Consider the following 13,940-nt stretch of genomic DNA (forward strand, 5'->3'; position numbering starts at 1 on the left):
TATATTGGTGACTGGAGAAAAAAACGTATCAGGATTTGGATGAAATATGGTTTCACTAGCTCTGAGCTCTAGAGGCCTTTGACTTGTCTGAAGACAGACGGGTACAGGTTTTGTTTTGACAATGTTGTGTATACATAGCAACAGCTGGAACAGAAAAACTCTGTTAGCTAGAACATAATTAAGCAGAAGTAGATTTGGGGAGGCGAGAGCGAAGTCCTTATGAGAAATCATTCCCTTTGGTGTGGATTGGAAATGAAGGCTGGTTTCAAATGGGCAAGTTCTCTGTTTAGTACAGTTCCACTGCTAGCACAGCTTGGGTAGACAGGGCAACAGTGGAAACGGCTCATGCATTGAGAGAAAAGCCTGTGAAAACACTGAACAAGGGCTCATCTTTGCTGTGGTGTTTGTTCAGGATGAGAACATGTTCATTCTTGCTGGTCCCACACATTTTATCTGTAGTCCTACTTTCAGGCTTTTCCACATGTAGGGTTGATATGAGTCAGTGTCAACGTTGTATCTGTGAGGTGTGAGCCCTGGTACTGAGTACAGCAGACTTCCGGGATGAGTCAGCAGAGCTGGAACCCTGACCAAGCAGTGCATGTTAAGCTCTTACAGTAGTAAATGGAATGCAGAAAAGGAGTATCTGACCTTTAAAAGGGTGGTGTCCCAATAATATTTGTCTTTTAGGTATCTAGAGCAATGAGGTCTGGTTACAAGAAAATAAAGCTGATAGGTTTACCTCTGCAGTGGAACAACGTCAGCTAGACACTCCTGACTCATCAGGTGTTTCTGATGGCAATCTCTGCCAATTTAGCAGGCATAGCCTTAGGCTTGCTTTAACTTTTCACCCCTGGGTTAGCAGGCTTAGTACCCCAGAGGTGCATTGGCTCAAGAATAGGTGCACAAAGCTTTCATCACCACGTTTGCTGAGGCCACAGTACAGGGGTGTGTGGATGTGCATGCCTGTGTGTTAGGCACACCCCCAGTCCTCTGCTTTCCTGGACAGCTTCTCTTCCTGGTGATGAGGAGTCACACAGCACTTATTTGTGTAGCACTCACTGCTCCAGTGTGGTTTGCACGTGCACATATGTGTGTATATATAGGGATTACTTCATCTGTCGTGCCTCCCCTTGGTTCACTACTATTTTGTGGCCTGTGGCAGCTGTCTGCTGGCACTTAACACCAGCAAAGGGTTCAGGGAAGAGAAGGAAAGTATGTCCAATTAAAACTGCACGGGAAAGTTAGCTAAAGTAGCAAGTAATTAACCATGCAAGAGTACCATGACAGTGCATGGTAATTTTCACTTCAGCAATGAGTCACTGGCATTCTTGGGATTTGATCAATACAAGGGTGTGGAGGAAAGTAAGAAAGAGGGGACCTCTTCCTTACTGCTTCTCTTTAAACATAGTCCCTGACCTTTGAGCAGACAGGGTAAGCAGACTTTCCATACCACCTGGTTTTGGAATGGGTTACTGGAGCGCATAAGCTTGACTTCATCTAATCAAAATACAACCTGTCCAGTATATACTAGATCTTGAAAACTGCTAGGATGGCATAGCAGATTTGGGATTAGCCTGGAAATATGTGGAAGGGAGGAGTACTTGATGGTCACACCTATGTGCCTAATGCACTTTTGACAGTACAACCTTAATAAACTAGGAAAACAAGAGGAAAATGCTCATTTCCTGACAAAAGCTATTTCAAACCTCTGAACTTTATTTGACTGTTCTTTCTTATTCTAAAGCATTTTATCGAGTTTCTGAAACTTGTTGTTTTATAAGCTACATAATCTTTTGTTGTCTCAGTTTCAGAATTAAGAAAACTCTTTGAACCAAACAACCAAGATTTTTTGGAAATGAAAAGGTAAAGGAAAAAAGTCTTTGGCCTGTAAAACAAAACATACAGCTTGTTTTGTTACCTCCTCACAGAAACTCTGCCCTTGAATCTTCAAGATGCCTGTTTTCACATTTTTCACATATTTTTCAGAAAAGAAAGAATAGCTAGGCGCTTAGAGGGAATTGAAAATGATACACAGCCTATGCTTCTACAAAACTGCCCAGGATCAGTCACGCACCGCTTACTAGAGGAAGATACACCAAGATATATGCGTGCAACTGACCCATACAGCCCCCACTTAGGTAAGTAGAGCAGGTCAGTTGGTCTTGCACTGCTGAATTGCTTCATGTTTGCTACACTATCAGTGATGCACTACCTAGAGAAGAGTTCTACAGAGCAGCTCTGTCAGGATGTTTGGGTTCTTTTCAATTTGCCTTTTAAGTCTCCAGTTGTCTTATTTGAAAAGTTTTGATGGTTTTTATTGCTTTAAAATAACTATTTGAATTGAGAACCATTCGTTATTAAAGAATTATTCCTAATGCATATTCTTAATTGTTTGTATGTGCTTTTGGAGACAAAAGTGCAAAAATATAATGTCTCTGCAGACACTTTGATTTGTAAGCAAATGGGAAGCTTTTAGTTCACTCAGTTTGAGTGGTGGGTGGGGTACTTGGAGTTTTGGGAAGGACTTGCTCATATATGTTGTACTTTTGACAGGAAGATCAAATGAAGAGGAGGAAACTTCAGATTCTTCTGTAGAAAAGCAGCCCAGATCATCCAGATACCGATCAGAAACCACAGGAGGTAATACAGAGCCCTTGTACAGTACAGCAAACATGGATGTCCAGGAACTAGAGTCAAAAGCGGAGAGAATAGCTAGGTACAAGGCAGAGAGGCGACGCCAGCTGGCTGAAAAGTATGGACTATCTCTTGATTCTGATTTGGATTCTGACTACTCGTCCAGATATACACGGGCAAGGAAAGATCCTGACAGCGTGGAAAGGAAGGGAGTGAAAAGTGAAAGGCAAGGTGATGAAAACAAGGACTATGGCACCCTCTATTTGTCCAGGACTGAGACGAAGGCATCGAAGAGTGTGATTTCTGATTCCAAAGAGTACTCCAGCCATGAAGATAAAGATGACCTTTCAAATGAAAAGAGTGTTAGAAAAGCAGATGACAGTGCCATTAGACAGGTTTCTGACCCTTCAGCAGCCTTGGATAGTTCTGTCTCCCTTTCACTTTCTGGACGAGACTCTTCCTGCTATAACGAAGTGCCAATATCACCAAAGCAACCCCCCCGAGAGTCCCTCTCTTCACCGAAGCGGGCAGCCTCACCGACCCACCTGCAGAATGACCAGCCCTTGCACAGTAACAGCAGACACAGGTAAGCATGATTTTTATTTTTTGTTTTGCTGTAGATTCCTTTATTGTAATCAGCTTCTCCATCAGTGTCTACAGTATTAATGAGAATGTATTTATTACTCTCGAAGAATGTATTTAGTTGCTTTGGATGTCTCAAGGTGGATTAATAGGGTTTATTGTATCACAGTGTGTGTGTCTGATACAAGGAAGTGGCTATATATTTCTCTACTTAGCTTTGTCTTTTATTTCACTTTATATTTATAGAATTTTTGCTAAAATTAGGCCCTTTGTGGAGAGAACACAAACTAGAAATTGAAGGAGTTATGGTTCTAAATCTCCTTGGGTTTTGTTTTTTTAATGACCTGTTAGAGAATTCTTTAACTTTCTTTCTTCTATATCTTGTAATTGTTGGCTGGGAGCTTCCAAGTAGAGGCTAGGTGCTTCTCAGTGAAGATTTGAATATCTTTATGATGGCTTCTGCCAAAATAAAAATTTGCAGACTTAAAACATGAAGAGTATATTGGGTCAGTTGAAATAAAAGTTGATTTGTTTTCCTGATGTGAAAGTGTAAAAACCCTTTTGGACTGTGACAGTTAATCTTTCAGATAAGATCAGGCATATATGTGCGTGAAGGGGCAGGGAGGAGAGTTAAAATTCTGTGCTGGATTGCTTCAGACTTGACAAATTTACTATGGTAATAGGGTAACCAGATTCTCCCAAAAGGAAAAAAAAAAATCACTTATTTTACATTACAATTTCTCGGTGTGGTATAGAAATACTGTCAAATTCTTATGCTGACTGAAAACAACACGTGACTAAGAATTTTTTAAAAGTATGATTTTCCCTAAGTGCAAGTCTTTAATTTCTTGGTAGGTGGATAGATAGAAAATAATAACTGTAAAAACATAAGTTAAAATATTGCAACTAAAAATTATATAAATGAGAACTTAATTTTAAACATGTGTGCATAATGCTGAACAGTGTTAACTGTTTTTAAGAAACTGAGGTAACTGGTATAAACACAACTATTTATGCTTTCCACAGAGCACAAGAGCTCTCAGTTCCCAGTTGTGAGAAATCAGGAAAAAAAGGAAAGACACCGACATGGATTATTAAAGAAGCAAATGCACAGCCAGTGAGCAGAGACAGGTGTTTTGGGAAGAGTATAGGGACACTGCCCAGTTGTGTACAGATGAGGTTAGGAAGGGCACGGTGAAGCTGGAACTGAACTTTGCAAGGGAGGCAAAACATAGCAAGGACTTCTACAGGTATGTTAGCTGGAAATGGAAGGTCAAAACTGGTAACAATGGGTAAGGAGAAGGCTCAACTACTTTTTTGCCTCAGTCTTCAATGAGGTCTCTTTCCACACCTCATAAGATGAGGAAGGATAGTGCTTCCCCAGTCACGGCAGGATAGTGACTGGGGAAGCAAAGTCCCTCTCACTATTAGGAAAAATCATGTTCCTGACTCCCTGAGGAAGCTGAACAAAAATAAGGCCATAGGACCCCCCCCAATTTGATTTATCCCAGAGTCTTGAGGCGATTGGCTGATATATCTCCATGATATCTGAGCAGTCAGGTGCAGTCCCAAGTGACTGGAAAAGGGGAAACATTGCATCCATCTTTAAAAAGGGTGGAAAGGAAGATACTGGAAACTACTGCCCTGTCAGCCTCACCTCTGTGCCTGCGAAGATCATGGAACAGATCTTCTCAGAAGCTATGCTAAGGGACGTGGAGGACAGGGAAGGGATTACAGACAGCCAGCACAGCTTCATCAAGGCAAGTCCTGCCTGACCCATCTAGATGCTGACCCTTCCTGGCTGAGTGACTACATCAGTGGACAAGGGAAAGGCTACAGATGTCTCTGTCTGTGCTCCTGCAAGGTTTTCTGCACAGTCCCCTTCAACATCCTTCTCTCTAAATTGAAGAGCTGTGAGATTGTTTGGTAGATGAGGAATTGGTTGGACAGTTATATCCAGGGAGTAATGGTCAACACTCAGAGTCCTGATGGACATCAGTGTAAAATGGTGTCCCCTTAAGGGTCTGTATGGGGACCAGGGTTATTTAATATCTTCATCAATGACACAAGGGGGTTGAGTGCTCCCTCAGCAGTTTTGCAGATGATACCAAACCAAGTGGTGTGGTTGACACTCCTGAAGGATAGGATATCACCCAGAGGGACATGGACAAGCTTGAAAAGTAGGCTCATCAGAGTCTCGTGAGGGGTTTGGTAAGGACGAGTGCAAAGTCCTGCACCTGGGCTGGGGCAAGCCCCAGTAATGCCAGTGCTGGCTGGGGGTTGAAGGGATTTAGAGCAGCCCTGCCAAGAAGAACTTTGAGGAACTGGTGGATGAGGGGCTGAACATGAGCTGGCAATGTGCACCTGCAGCCCAGAAAGCTGAATGTGTTCTGGGACCTCAAAAGGATCATGGTCAGCAGGTTGAGAGAGGTGATTCTGCCCCTCTATTCAATTCTCACGAGATCCCATCTGGAATGCTGTATCTGCAGCTCTGTAATCCTCAGCACAGGAATGACATAGAGTGTTAGAGCAAGTCCAGAGGAGAGCCACAAAAATAATCAGAGAGATGGAGCACCTTTCCTAGGAGGAAAGGCTTGGAGAGTTGGGATTGTTCAGCTTGGAAAAGAGAAGACTTCAGGGAGGTCTGATTTCAACCTTTCAGTGCTGCGAGAGTTGATTATAAGATTGGGACAGACTTTTTAATAGGGATATTCTTCCTTTCCTATAGGACAAGGAGAAATGGTTTTGAACTGAAAGAGAGGTAGATCGATACTAGATATAAGGAAGAAATTTTTTACAAGAAGGGTGGTAAAACATTGGCACAGGTTGTCTAGAGAGAAGGTACATGCCCCTTCCCTGGAAGTGTTCAGGGTGATGTTGAAGGACTCTGCAACCTGATCTAGTTGAAGATGTCCCTGCTCATTGCAGAGGGATTGGACTAAATGACCTTTAAAGGTCCCATCCAACTCAAGCTATTCTGTGATTCTGTGAAGAAGTAATAATATGATACAAATTGCTGACTTCATTGTCTCTAATTTCAGAATTCTCTCTGCATGAGGCTTGGGTTAGTATTTGCATAAAACAAATTTCCCCTAATTGCTGTCTATCTTTTGAAGGAAACCATCTGCACTCACTAAGGTGTGGTGTAGTACTTAAAGCAGCCAAGAACTTAAATGTAGGGTTTTGTCTCTTGTTTAGATACACTTGAAGGCAGTAGGTGATATTTTAAAGGCCATGTTGCCTTTAAAGAGCCCACTCTTTAATACCTCTGATACTTTCAGTCCCAGTGGGTACTCCCTGGTGTGGTATTCAGAGATGTAAGAATAACCTCTCTGAAACTCTTGTCCCTGATTTTGAGTGGTAAAATATCATTGCATCCATGCAACCCATATAAAGTGACTCTGTGGTGGTCTCCTATGAGGCTATTTGCACAAGAGAAAAAAAGGCTAACTCCAGTTTTTCAGGTGACTGCTGTTCTGAAGTCAGTTCCACATTATATATGGGCTATAAAATTGTTAAAGATTGTTAAATTTAAATTTCCTGAGTCTAAACTGGAAAATAAATGCAGCTCACCTTGGAATATATAGAAAAGCTTTTGTGCCTTCATTAAAGAAGATTTAATACTAAGAAGATTTAATAATTAATCCAGTTACACATCACTGAGAGGGTATCATTTGACATTGCCTGCATTTGGCTCCTGAAATGGCTGATTAAATTCAAAATGTGGCTTACGTTCTTCTGATTGCACTCTTCAAAGGATGAATGATCAAGTACAAATAATTGCTGCTTGGGCCATGCCCACTATAAAACTGTGCCAAAGTACACATTAGGAGAGAAGGAAGTTCCCGTGCTTCAAAGCAATTCCTGCTAGCTGCTTCTAGTCAGCTTCTGTGAAAGGGCTTTGCCTCCTATTTGGTCAGTTCCATTAGGGATTCAAAATCGTTGGGACAAACAGAAGGCGTTTTAACAGTTCATGTTTGTCATTCTAAGATAGATTTGGATTCAATGACAGCAGTAGGTGAGTTCTCAAATTTAAACTTATTTGCATCTAATACACTGTTATCTTCAGAACAGTTGTTGATTTGACCTTTTTTCAACTATTTTTCATTAAAAAAAAAGCTAAGAAAAATTGAAGTATATGACCTGGAGCTTAATTTGGGGTTTTTATCCCAAATGACTCTTCAGTGGAAAAGTTCTTTCAGATGTAGCTCTAAGTAATGGAAAGCGTCCTGGAAGCTTGTCACCTCTGGGGAGTGAGTTTGTTAACGTTAATGTGGAGGACAGGCTGTGCTTGCAAGGTTGAAAGTACTTGATGTGTTCTACTGCTGCTGCGGGATTGTAAGTGAAGGTGTACATTAGGAAGGTATATGAGAAACTTTATGTAGGAAGTCTGCAAACACCCTTTCTTGCGTTGCTGCAGGGCTTTTAAAAGCTCTTCTTTCTTTTTATGCTTTCAACTCCAAAATGTAAACAGAGTAAAGTCAAGGCAAGATTAAATTAGGGGTCACTTTGTTTCGGAAGTTTGTCCTTTACCAAGTCACACAGTGACACGGTGTGTTTGACTTGTGCTAACCAGGTGGGCATTTCTGAAGCTTTGTGGTACAGGTTACAAGAGGACAGAGGGGTTCCAGATGCTCCTGAGAATTTCTTAGGAAATATGATGTAGCGTGAATTTTTCACTTCATTAATTTCTGTTATTACTTTGTTTTGGTTGCAGCAATCTTTACCACTTAAAATTACAAATTAAAGGAAGGCTTTTAACAACTTTTTCAGATGTCATTACACAAACTGACCTGCAATGGCAAATGCAAAAATAAGGTGGTGTAGTTGCTTTTGCTTCTCAATTTTTGGACAATGTGCACTTGGTAAAGTTACCTCTGAAGAACCTTTACCATTTAAAATATTTCGTATATGTTTGTGGGATTATATAATAGTTTATTTCACAATTAATCACCTTTGAATTAGATTAGTGTGCATTGTTTTTGTTTTCTAGGACAGTCCTCTGCAACTGAGTAATCAAAAATGAAAAGCAGTGGGGAGGGGAGATTGGGAGGAATAATGGGAACATGTGTTGAGATCTCAGAAATTACCTGAAGTTCTGTTTTCTGTAGTAGTGCAGGGAAAGCAAAACCTGAATGGTTTCTTCAGAAAGATTCGGAAGGGGACACACCTTCACTTATCAGCTGGCCCTCCAGGTATCATAAAACATAGCTGTGTGGCTAACAATAAGACTGCAAACCTCCCCTTTCTTTCCTTTTACTCTCTACATTTAACACTTGCCCTTAATTTTCCTTTAACAGCAGCAAGTAAGAAAGTGGGGATTTTATTTTTGTGAATAAAACGCTGTTGAAACTTTTCTGAAGCATATGCTTTTATTCTAACTTAGAACCAATTGATGTTTTGATGGAGAAGTACAAATTCCTCAAGCTTATTCCACAGCAACTATCATTCAGGCTTCCACTAGATTTTATAACTTTTTATTTTATATCCTTGTGTACTCTACAAACCAGCATATTTTTATACTGTACACCATTCTATCTTAGTATTCTCTACAAGTAACTCCTTGAATTCCAAAGGAGATGGTACAAAAGAAGTAAAAAAATAATTAAATGGAAAAATAAAACAAAATCTTGATCAAAGCTACAGGCAGCAGCTTTCTTCTGGTTTGGTAACACATACAGTGAGCCCACCATGAAAAGCATTGCAGGAAGACTCTTTTTCATGTTCCTGATTAAAGTAATACCTATAACCCAGTACTAACATTGGTGTGGATGTTCTGGAGAATGCTCGGTACATTGTAGTTCAAAGAATACTTATTCAGATTTAACACATTTTATGTTCTTAAGCAACTTTCCCTGCATCCATCTTCAGAGGTAGGAAACGCCAAAATATTAGAAAGGTTGGTGTTTCAAATCACTTTGGATATCCTGAATTATTCTCTTAGATAATTTGCCCTTTTTTTCCCTCTAATCTTATTTTTTTCTTGATGATATAAACTCCAAAAAGTCTGATGGTCGCAAGCCTGGAATTACACATACTTTGGGCTGGATTACTTACTTTCAAACAGAGAGCTAGTTTCCTAGCTTGAGTCTCTCCTCAGAACCAAAATGATTTTTTGATACCCATTTGGGAGGGGAGGAAGTACAGGGCTTTATTTTTCAGTACTGTATGGGTTATCTGCAGATGCTCGCCCTGTGATGTGAGCTGTCTGAGCCTCGGTGAGGCTGTAAGAGTGCTGGAGAGCTTTACCTGCAACCATAGCCCCGGAGCAAAGGCTGCCCCTGGCTGCACGTGCTTGCCTCCCACTGTGCTGCTGTATTCAGTTTAGAAAGGTTAAATAAAACTCTGTTTTGCATGGGTGTTGCACAAGTTCAGAGGTGTTTCTAGAAAACACACTGAAGTAAGGTAACTTTTGGGAACAAGGTTTTTTTGCAAGTATTGCATGTAAAAGTGTAATGAAACATTTTATGACGCAATGCCTGTTTCAGTTTCTAAATGCCTTTTGCCCTGCAAGCTCTCTGTAGAGCAACAGCCATGCCATAGTTTCGCTTTTGGGTTTAGGACTTGCCTTTTCAGTGTTTTTTCTCACTTACTGAAACAGGATACACTACATGTGACATTTCAGATGTCTTAAATGATACACAAAAACACAAGTAAACCAGTCTCTGGCAAGATATCTGAAGGGCTAGGTGCAGATAACATGTTTTTTCATCCTCTTCCCCAATGCAACAACATCTTGGTATGACGTAAGTTTCTCAGTATTTAGACATCTTCAAATATCTGACTGTGTACACAATTGCCAGTAGAATTTGCAATTTCAGGCTGAACTCAGCACTCTGATAACATAAAAAGCAGTTTTGATCATCCTGTTTGTTTGAGACTATGGGTATGTGCTGTTTGGCAAACACCCTTGTGATCTCATGAGAACATGCTGTATGTTCCCAGAGCTTGCACAGTTACCTTCTCAGGAGTCATGCATGTCTGAGGGCCTATGAATCACTTGACTGTTTTTGAGTAGTGTTACTGCTAAGACTTGGGGGGGAGGAAGGGGTTGCATTATAAGATTGCTTTATTTTTGTGTACTGTTTTTTTATTTTACTACAGCATTGCTGTCTGTACCCACAGTAGATGTCTGTGTTCCTTTCCAGATTGGGTATTGCTGTTCACAGCTTTAATCCTTTTTCTTTCTTAAAGAGTAAAAGTTAGAGAGAAATTGGTGAAAGAGGAAAGTGCTCGTGGAAGCCCTGAACTTGTCACAGACACAGTATCTCAGAGAAAATCCCATCCAGTGCCAGCCCACTACATGCCTCTTCAGACAGAAACGTCTGCCTTTGATAGGGTTATAAATCAGCCCGTCAGTTCTGTCCGCCAGCCAATCCATGGCTATATTCAGCCTGCTGGCATTGCTCACACAGCTCAGCTGATGGCAGCAGAAGAACCAGCAAACACCCCTGTTGGCAGCCTCCTCCCGCCAGACAGTGTTAGCCTCGGGACAAAATCCTCAGCAGCCACTGCATCCGAGAGTGAAAAGAAAGAAGCACCTGGTTACAGAGCAAAACCTGATGAAGAAGATTCCTTGGAGGGTGAACAGGCTTCCAAAGGCAGAAGGCCAATCCTGCCATCTGAGATTCGCAAGCAAGGGAAGAACCATGAAGGCCTCTTTGGAGGAGGGGAATTGGAGACCCCTGTGGGGAGTTCCTCCTTTGCAAGCAAGCCCAAAGTTAACTCAGAAGTTCAGAGAGAATTGGAATGCAATAAGAGACAGGCCCCCGAGCAGCAGTTTAAGACCCCTGAGAACATAGAAAGGAGTGAAGCTCTTATGTACATACAGAGCGGATCTGTATTGCAGCCTGACAAAGCAAAGGCTCCTGTTTGGAAAGTGTCAACAACAAAGCATAAGGTCCTGACACGCTCCATGTCTGACTATACAGTGACTACTAAGCTAGAACCTTTTAAAAGTAAGGAGAGCATGGAAGCAAATCCACCAAATGGTGAGATTGGCATGGTTGACACAAAAGTCTCTGTTGCCCAGCTCCGTAATGTCTTTCTGGAGTCCGCTAATGCCAACAAGAAAACGGAACTGTAGGTGACATTTCGCTCGTATTTTCGTGTGAAACTTGCACGTCCTTGGCAAAATTACACCCACTCAACAGCAGTTGTTGTTCGGCACTTAAAGCACACAGCTTAGCTCTCACCAGTGTGTACTGGAGGCTGAAATGGTTTGAATCCCGCTTTTGTGCTTCTGCTTGCTACTGCGAGTTGTGATGTGGGGTAGCTGGAATGCGTTCGTCTGCGCATGGTACCGGAGGAGCATGCGGAGTGATCTGTGGGGAGTTGTTGAGATGCTTACGTCTGTGTTTTACTTCTCTCTCCTGTTTTCTTTCCTATGCGCTCTCTGTCGTGCGATTTGAAAGTGAATCTCGGTTTGAGTTGTCAACAGCAGGTAGTACTGTGTCTGCCAATGGGGACCGTGAAAGAGGGCCACGAAAGGCGAGGCGCTATTTTACTCCTGGTGAAAATAGAAAGACTTCTGAGAGATTTAAAACTCAACCTATAACATCAGCAGAGCGAAAGGAGACAGATAGGTAGGCACATGTGTAGCATTCTGGCGCAGGTGGATGTTAACAGGTTGTGAGAAGATTTGTTCGTATATTAGAATAAACATTTTGCAAGGTTATTGTTTGTCTTTAAAAACAATCAAGTATTTATTATAGCTCCTTATAAAATGAAACTCAAACTACTCCCCCCAACAGAACCAGTTTATTGCAAATTCCTCCCGTTTGAAGTAGTGAACAGTGAATCGTCATAAAGTACTGTAGCTGTCTGTTTCAGATGTTAAATGCTTTTGGTTTTATATAAAGGGTTTCCTTTCCATCTACTCTGCTTTATCATTTACTCTCTTTATAAACCACCAAAGCTACCTATTTTATGTTAAAAAGCTGGCAGCAAATCTTAGACTTTTATTTTCTGAAAGGTGAACTAGAAATAATTTTCCTTTACTGTATTTAAGTTTGGCTGCAATTGCTTGCCTTTATGCTTAATAAAGGATGTTCCCAAGTGGACTCTGCTGAAACTTGAAAAATAGATAAATTCTCCCACTCTTAAGACTTTGAGGTCTTGCTACTATGGATTGAATTTGAATTTCATTTTTGATGTCTTGTTTCCAGCTAACTTTTTTCTGTTTGATAATTTTTCACTAGGTCAATTTTGTGTGCAGAAATACCAACTGCTGACGGTATGTTGCTATACTGTTCTCCAAGGAAGAAATGGGATCTGATGTATTTTATTTTGTTTTACCTGAAGAACTGTTTGATAATGCAAACAAAATCCACTTGAAAATATCTTTACCTATGATATATAGTTGAAATACCCCTTTTCTTTGGGCCATGTCTACTGCAGACGATGTCAAACTCATTTCACTCCTAAAGTCTGTCTGTGGATACCAAACTTCAAATGGGAGTCAAGCAAAGAATGGCTTGAAACTTTTCAATATAGTTGGGGTTGGGTTTTATCCTAATTTAGACAATAAATAAGCTAGTTGTTGGGGAAAAAAATAATCATTGGTCAGTTTTAATCACTGATATAGGACTTATAATTTAAAGAAAGCCTTTAGTATAATGTGAAACTGATATTGCTTGCTTGTTTTTTGGCTAAGTAAGTTGCAAAATGCAGGTTATTAAATTACAGAATTCAGTCTGCCGTCTTGCTTCTCTTTCCCTCTTGTCACCCTTGGCAAGTCTGGCACAAATTAAGTAGGTAATCTCATGAGTACCTATATTTAGAATTAATGCCTTATGCTATTTGAAAGCTGATATTCCTTGCAGCTCTGAGATGCTGGCTCTTGGATCTGGGGGATCCTGATTTCAGCTCCTGAGGATACCAGTTTAGCCTCTGAGAAATAGGGACACAAGGTGATAAGCAGAATGGTCAGCTAGTAGAAGATAGATGTTCAATACTCTTCATTGACCCTTAAGGCAGCCTTTATTTTCTTAGTCCATGTGTTTTCATAGACTGATGCAATAAGTTTGACTATTCATCAAATGTCGTTTAGATAGCTTGAAAGGACTTGCACTGTCCTGAAGACAAGTCTTTTGTTTGCAAATCATGTCAAGAATTCTCATTTGTTGCAATACATGTAAAAACAGGTAAAGTTTATGCAGCTGGGTTCACAATATGTTTTTTGTTAAATGTGAGAAACAGCCAGCTTATTTGCTGGTTTATAATCATTCATATTAAAAAAACATTACTCTTAATATGAGACTGATCATCATGTTCAGCCTCCTTTTTTTTTTTTTTCCCTTTGTGTAGATGAAGAAAAGTTGGATGACCGAGCCAAACTAAGTGTGGCTGCAAAGAGACTCCTTTTTAGAGTGAGTATTGCATTTTCTAAATAGGAGGTTGAATTAAACATTTCAAATACAAGATGCTGAAGGAACCCAAAGTGCATTAGAATGAAGTATAACGCAGTTAACCGAGTTCAAGCTATGTAACTTTTTTTTTTTTACTTCATTCCCTGCCTGCAGAGTAGACCTGTTGCTCTAAAGCCTGCTTTAAGAATGTTATTCAGAGAGAAGTATGTAGTTAGTTTTAACTCCTTGGTGCATACTGTGCAGTGGCATCTTGTTTCTAATTCAGAGATAGGCATTTGGGAACTTCACTGCTGTGCATGCAAGACAGCTAAGAAGAAAGTATTGTTTCAGATCTTTTCTTCCGTGGTTTTAATT

The 13,940-nt window shown here is 40.6% G+C and overlaps 1 protein-coding gene across 16 annotated transcripts in view; it reads left to right on the forward strand.

The window, feature by feature from the left end:
• SVIL (supervillin) overlaps positions 1–13,940 on the forward strand; it is a 101,009-nt gene that overhangs the window by 44,359 nt on the left and 42,710 nt on the right. For 8 of the 16 annotated variants that reach the window (XM_040088159.2, XM_040088210.2, XM_040088183.2 and 5 more), the window contains exons 4-11: positions 1,806–1,863; positions 1,987–2,138; positions 2,554–3,220; positions 8,328–8,411; positions 10,411–11,298; positions 11,631–11,801; positions 12,417–12,451; positions 13,525–13,586. In XM_040088159.2, the coding sequence (XP_039944093.1) occupies positions 1,806–1,863; positions 1,987–2,138; positions 2,554–3,220; positions 8,328–8,411; positions 10,411–11,298; positions 11,631–11,801; positions 12,417–12,451; positions 13,525–13,586 (2,117 nt within the window). The remainder of the gene's footprint in view (positions 1–1,805; positions 1,864–1,986; positions 2,139–2,553; positions 3,221–8,327; positions 8,412–10,410; positions 11,299–11,630; positions 11,802–12,416; positions 12,452–13,524; positions 13,587–13,940) is intronic. The other 8 variants (XM_040088239.2, XM_040088248.2, XM_040088266.2 and 5 more) reach the window with 3 other exon arrangements.

Source organism: Hirundo rustica, chromosome 1 (genome assembly GCF_015227805.2).
Source record: "Hirundo rustica isolate bHirRus1 chromosome 1, bHirRus1.pri.v3, whole genome shotgun sequence".
In the NCBI taxonomy this organism is placed as follows: domain Eukaryota; kingdom Metazoa; phylum Chordata; class Aves; order Passeriformes; family Hirundinidae; genus Hirundo; species Hirundo rustica.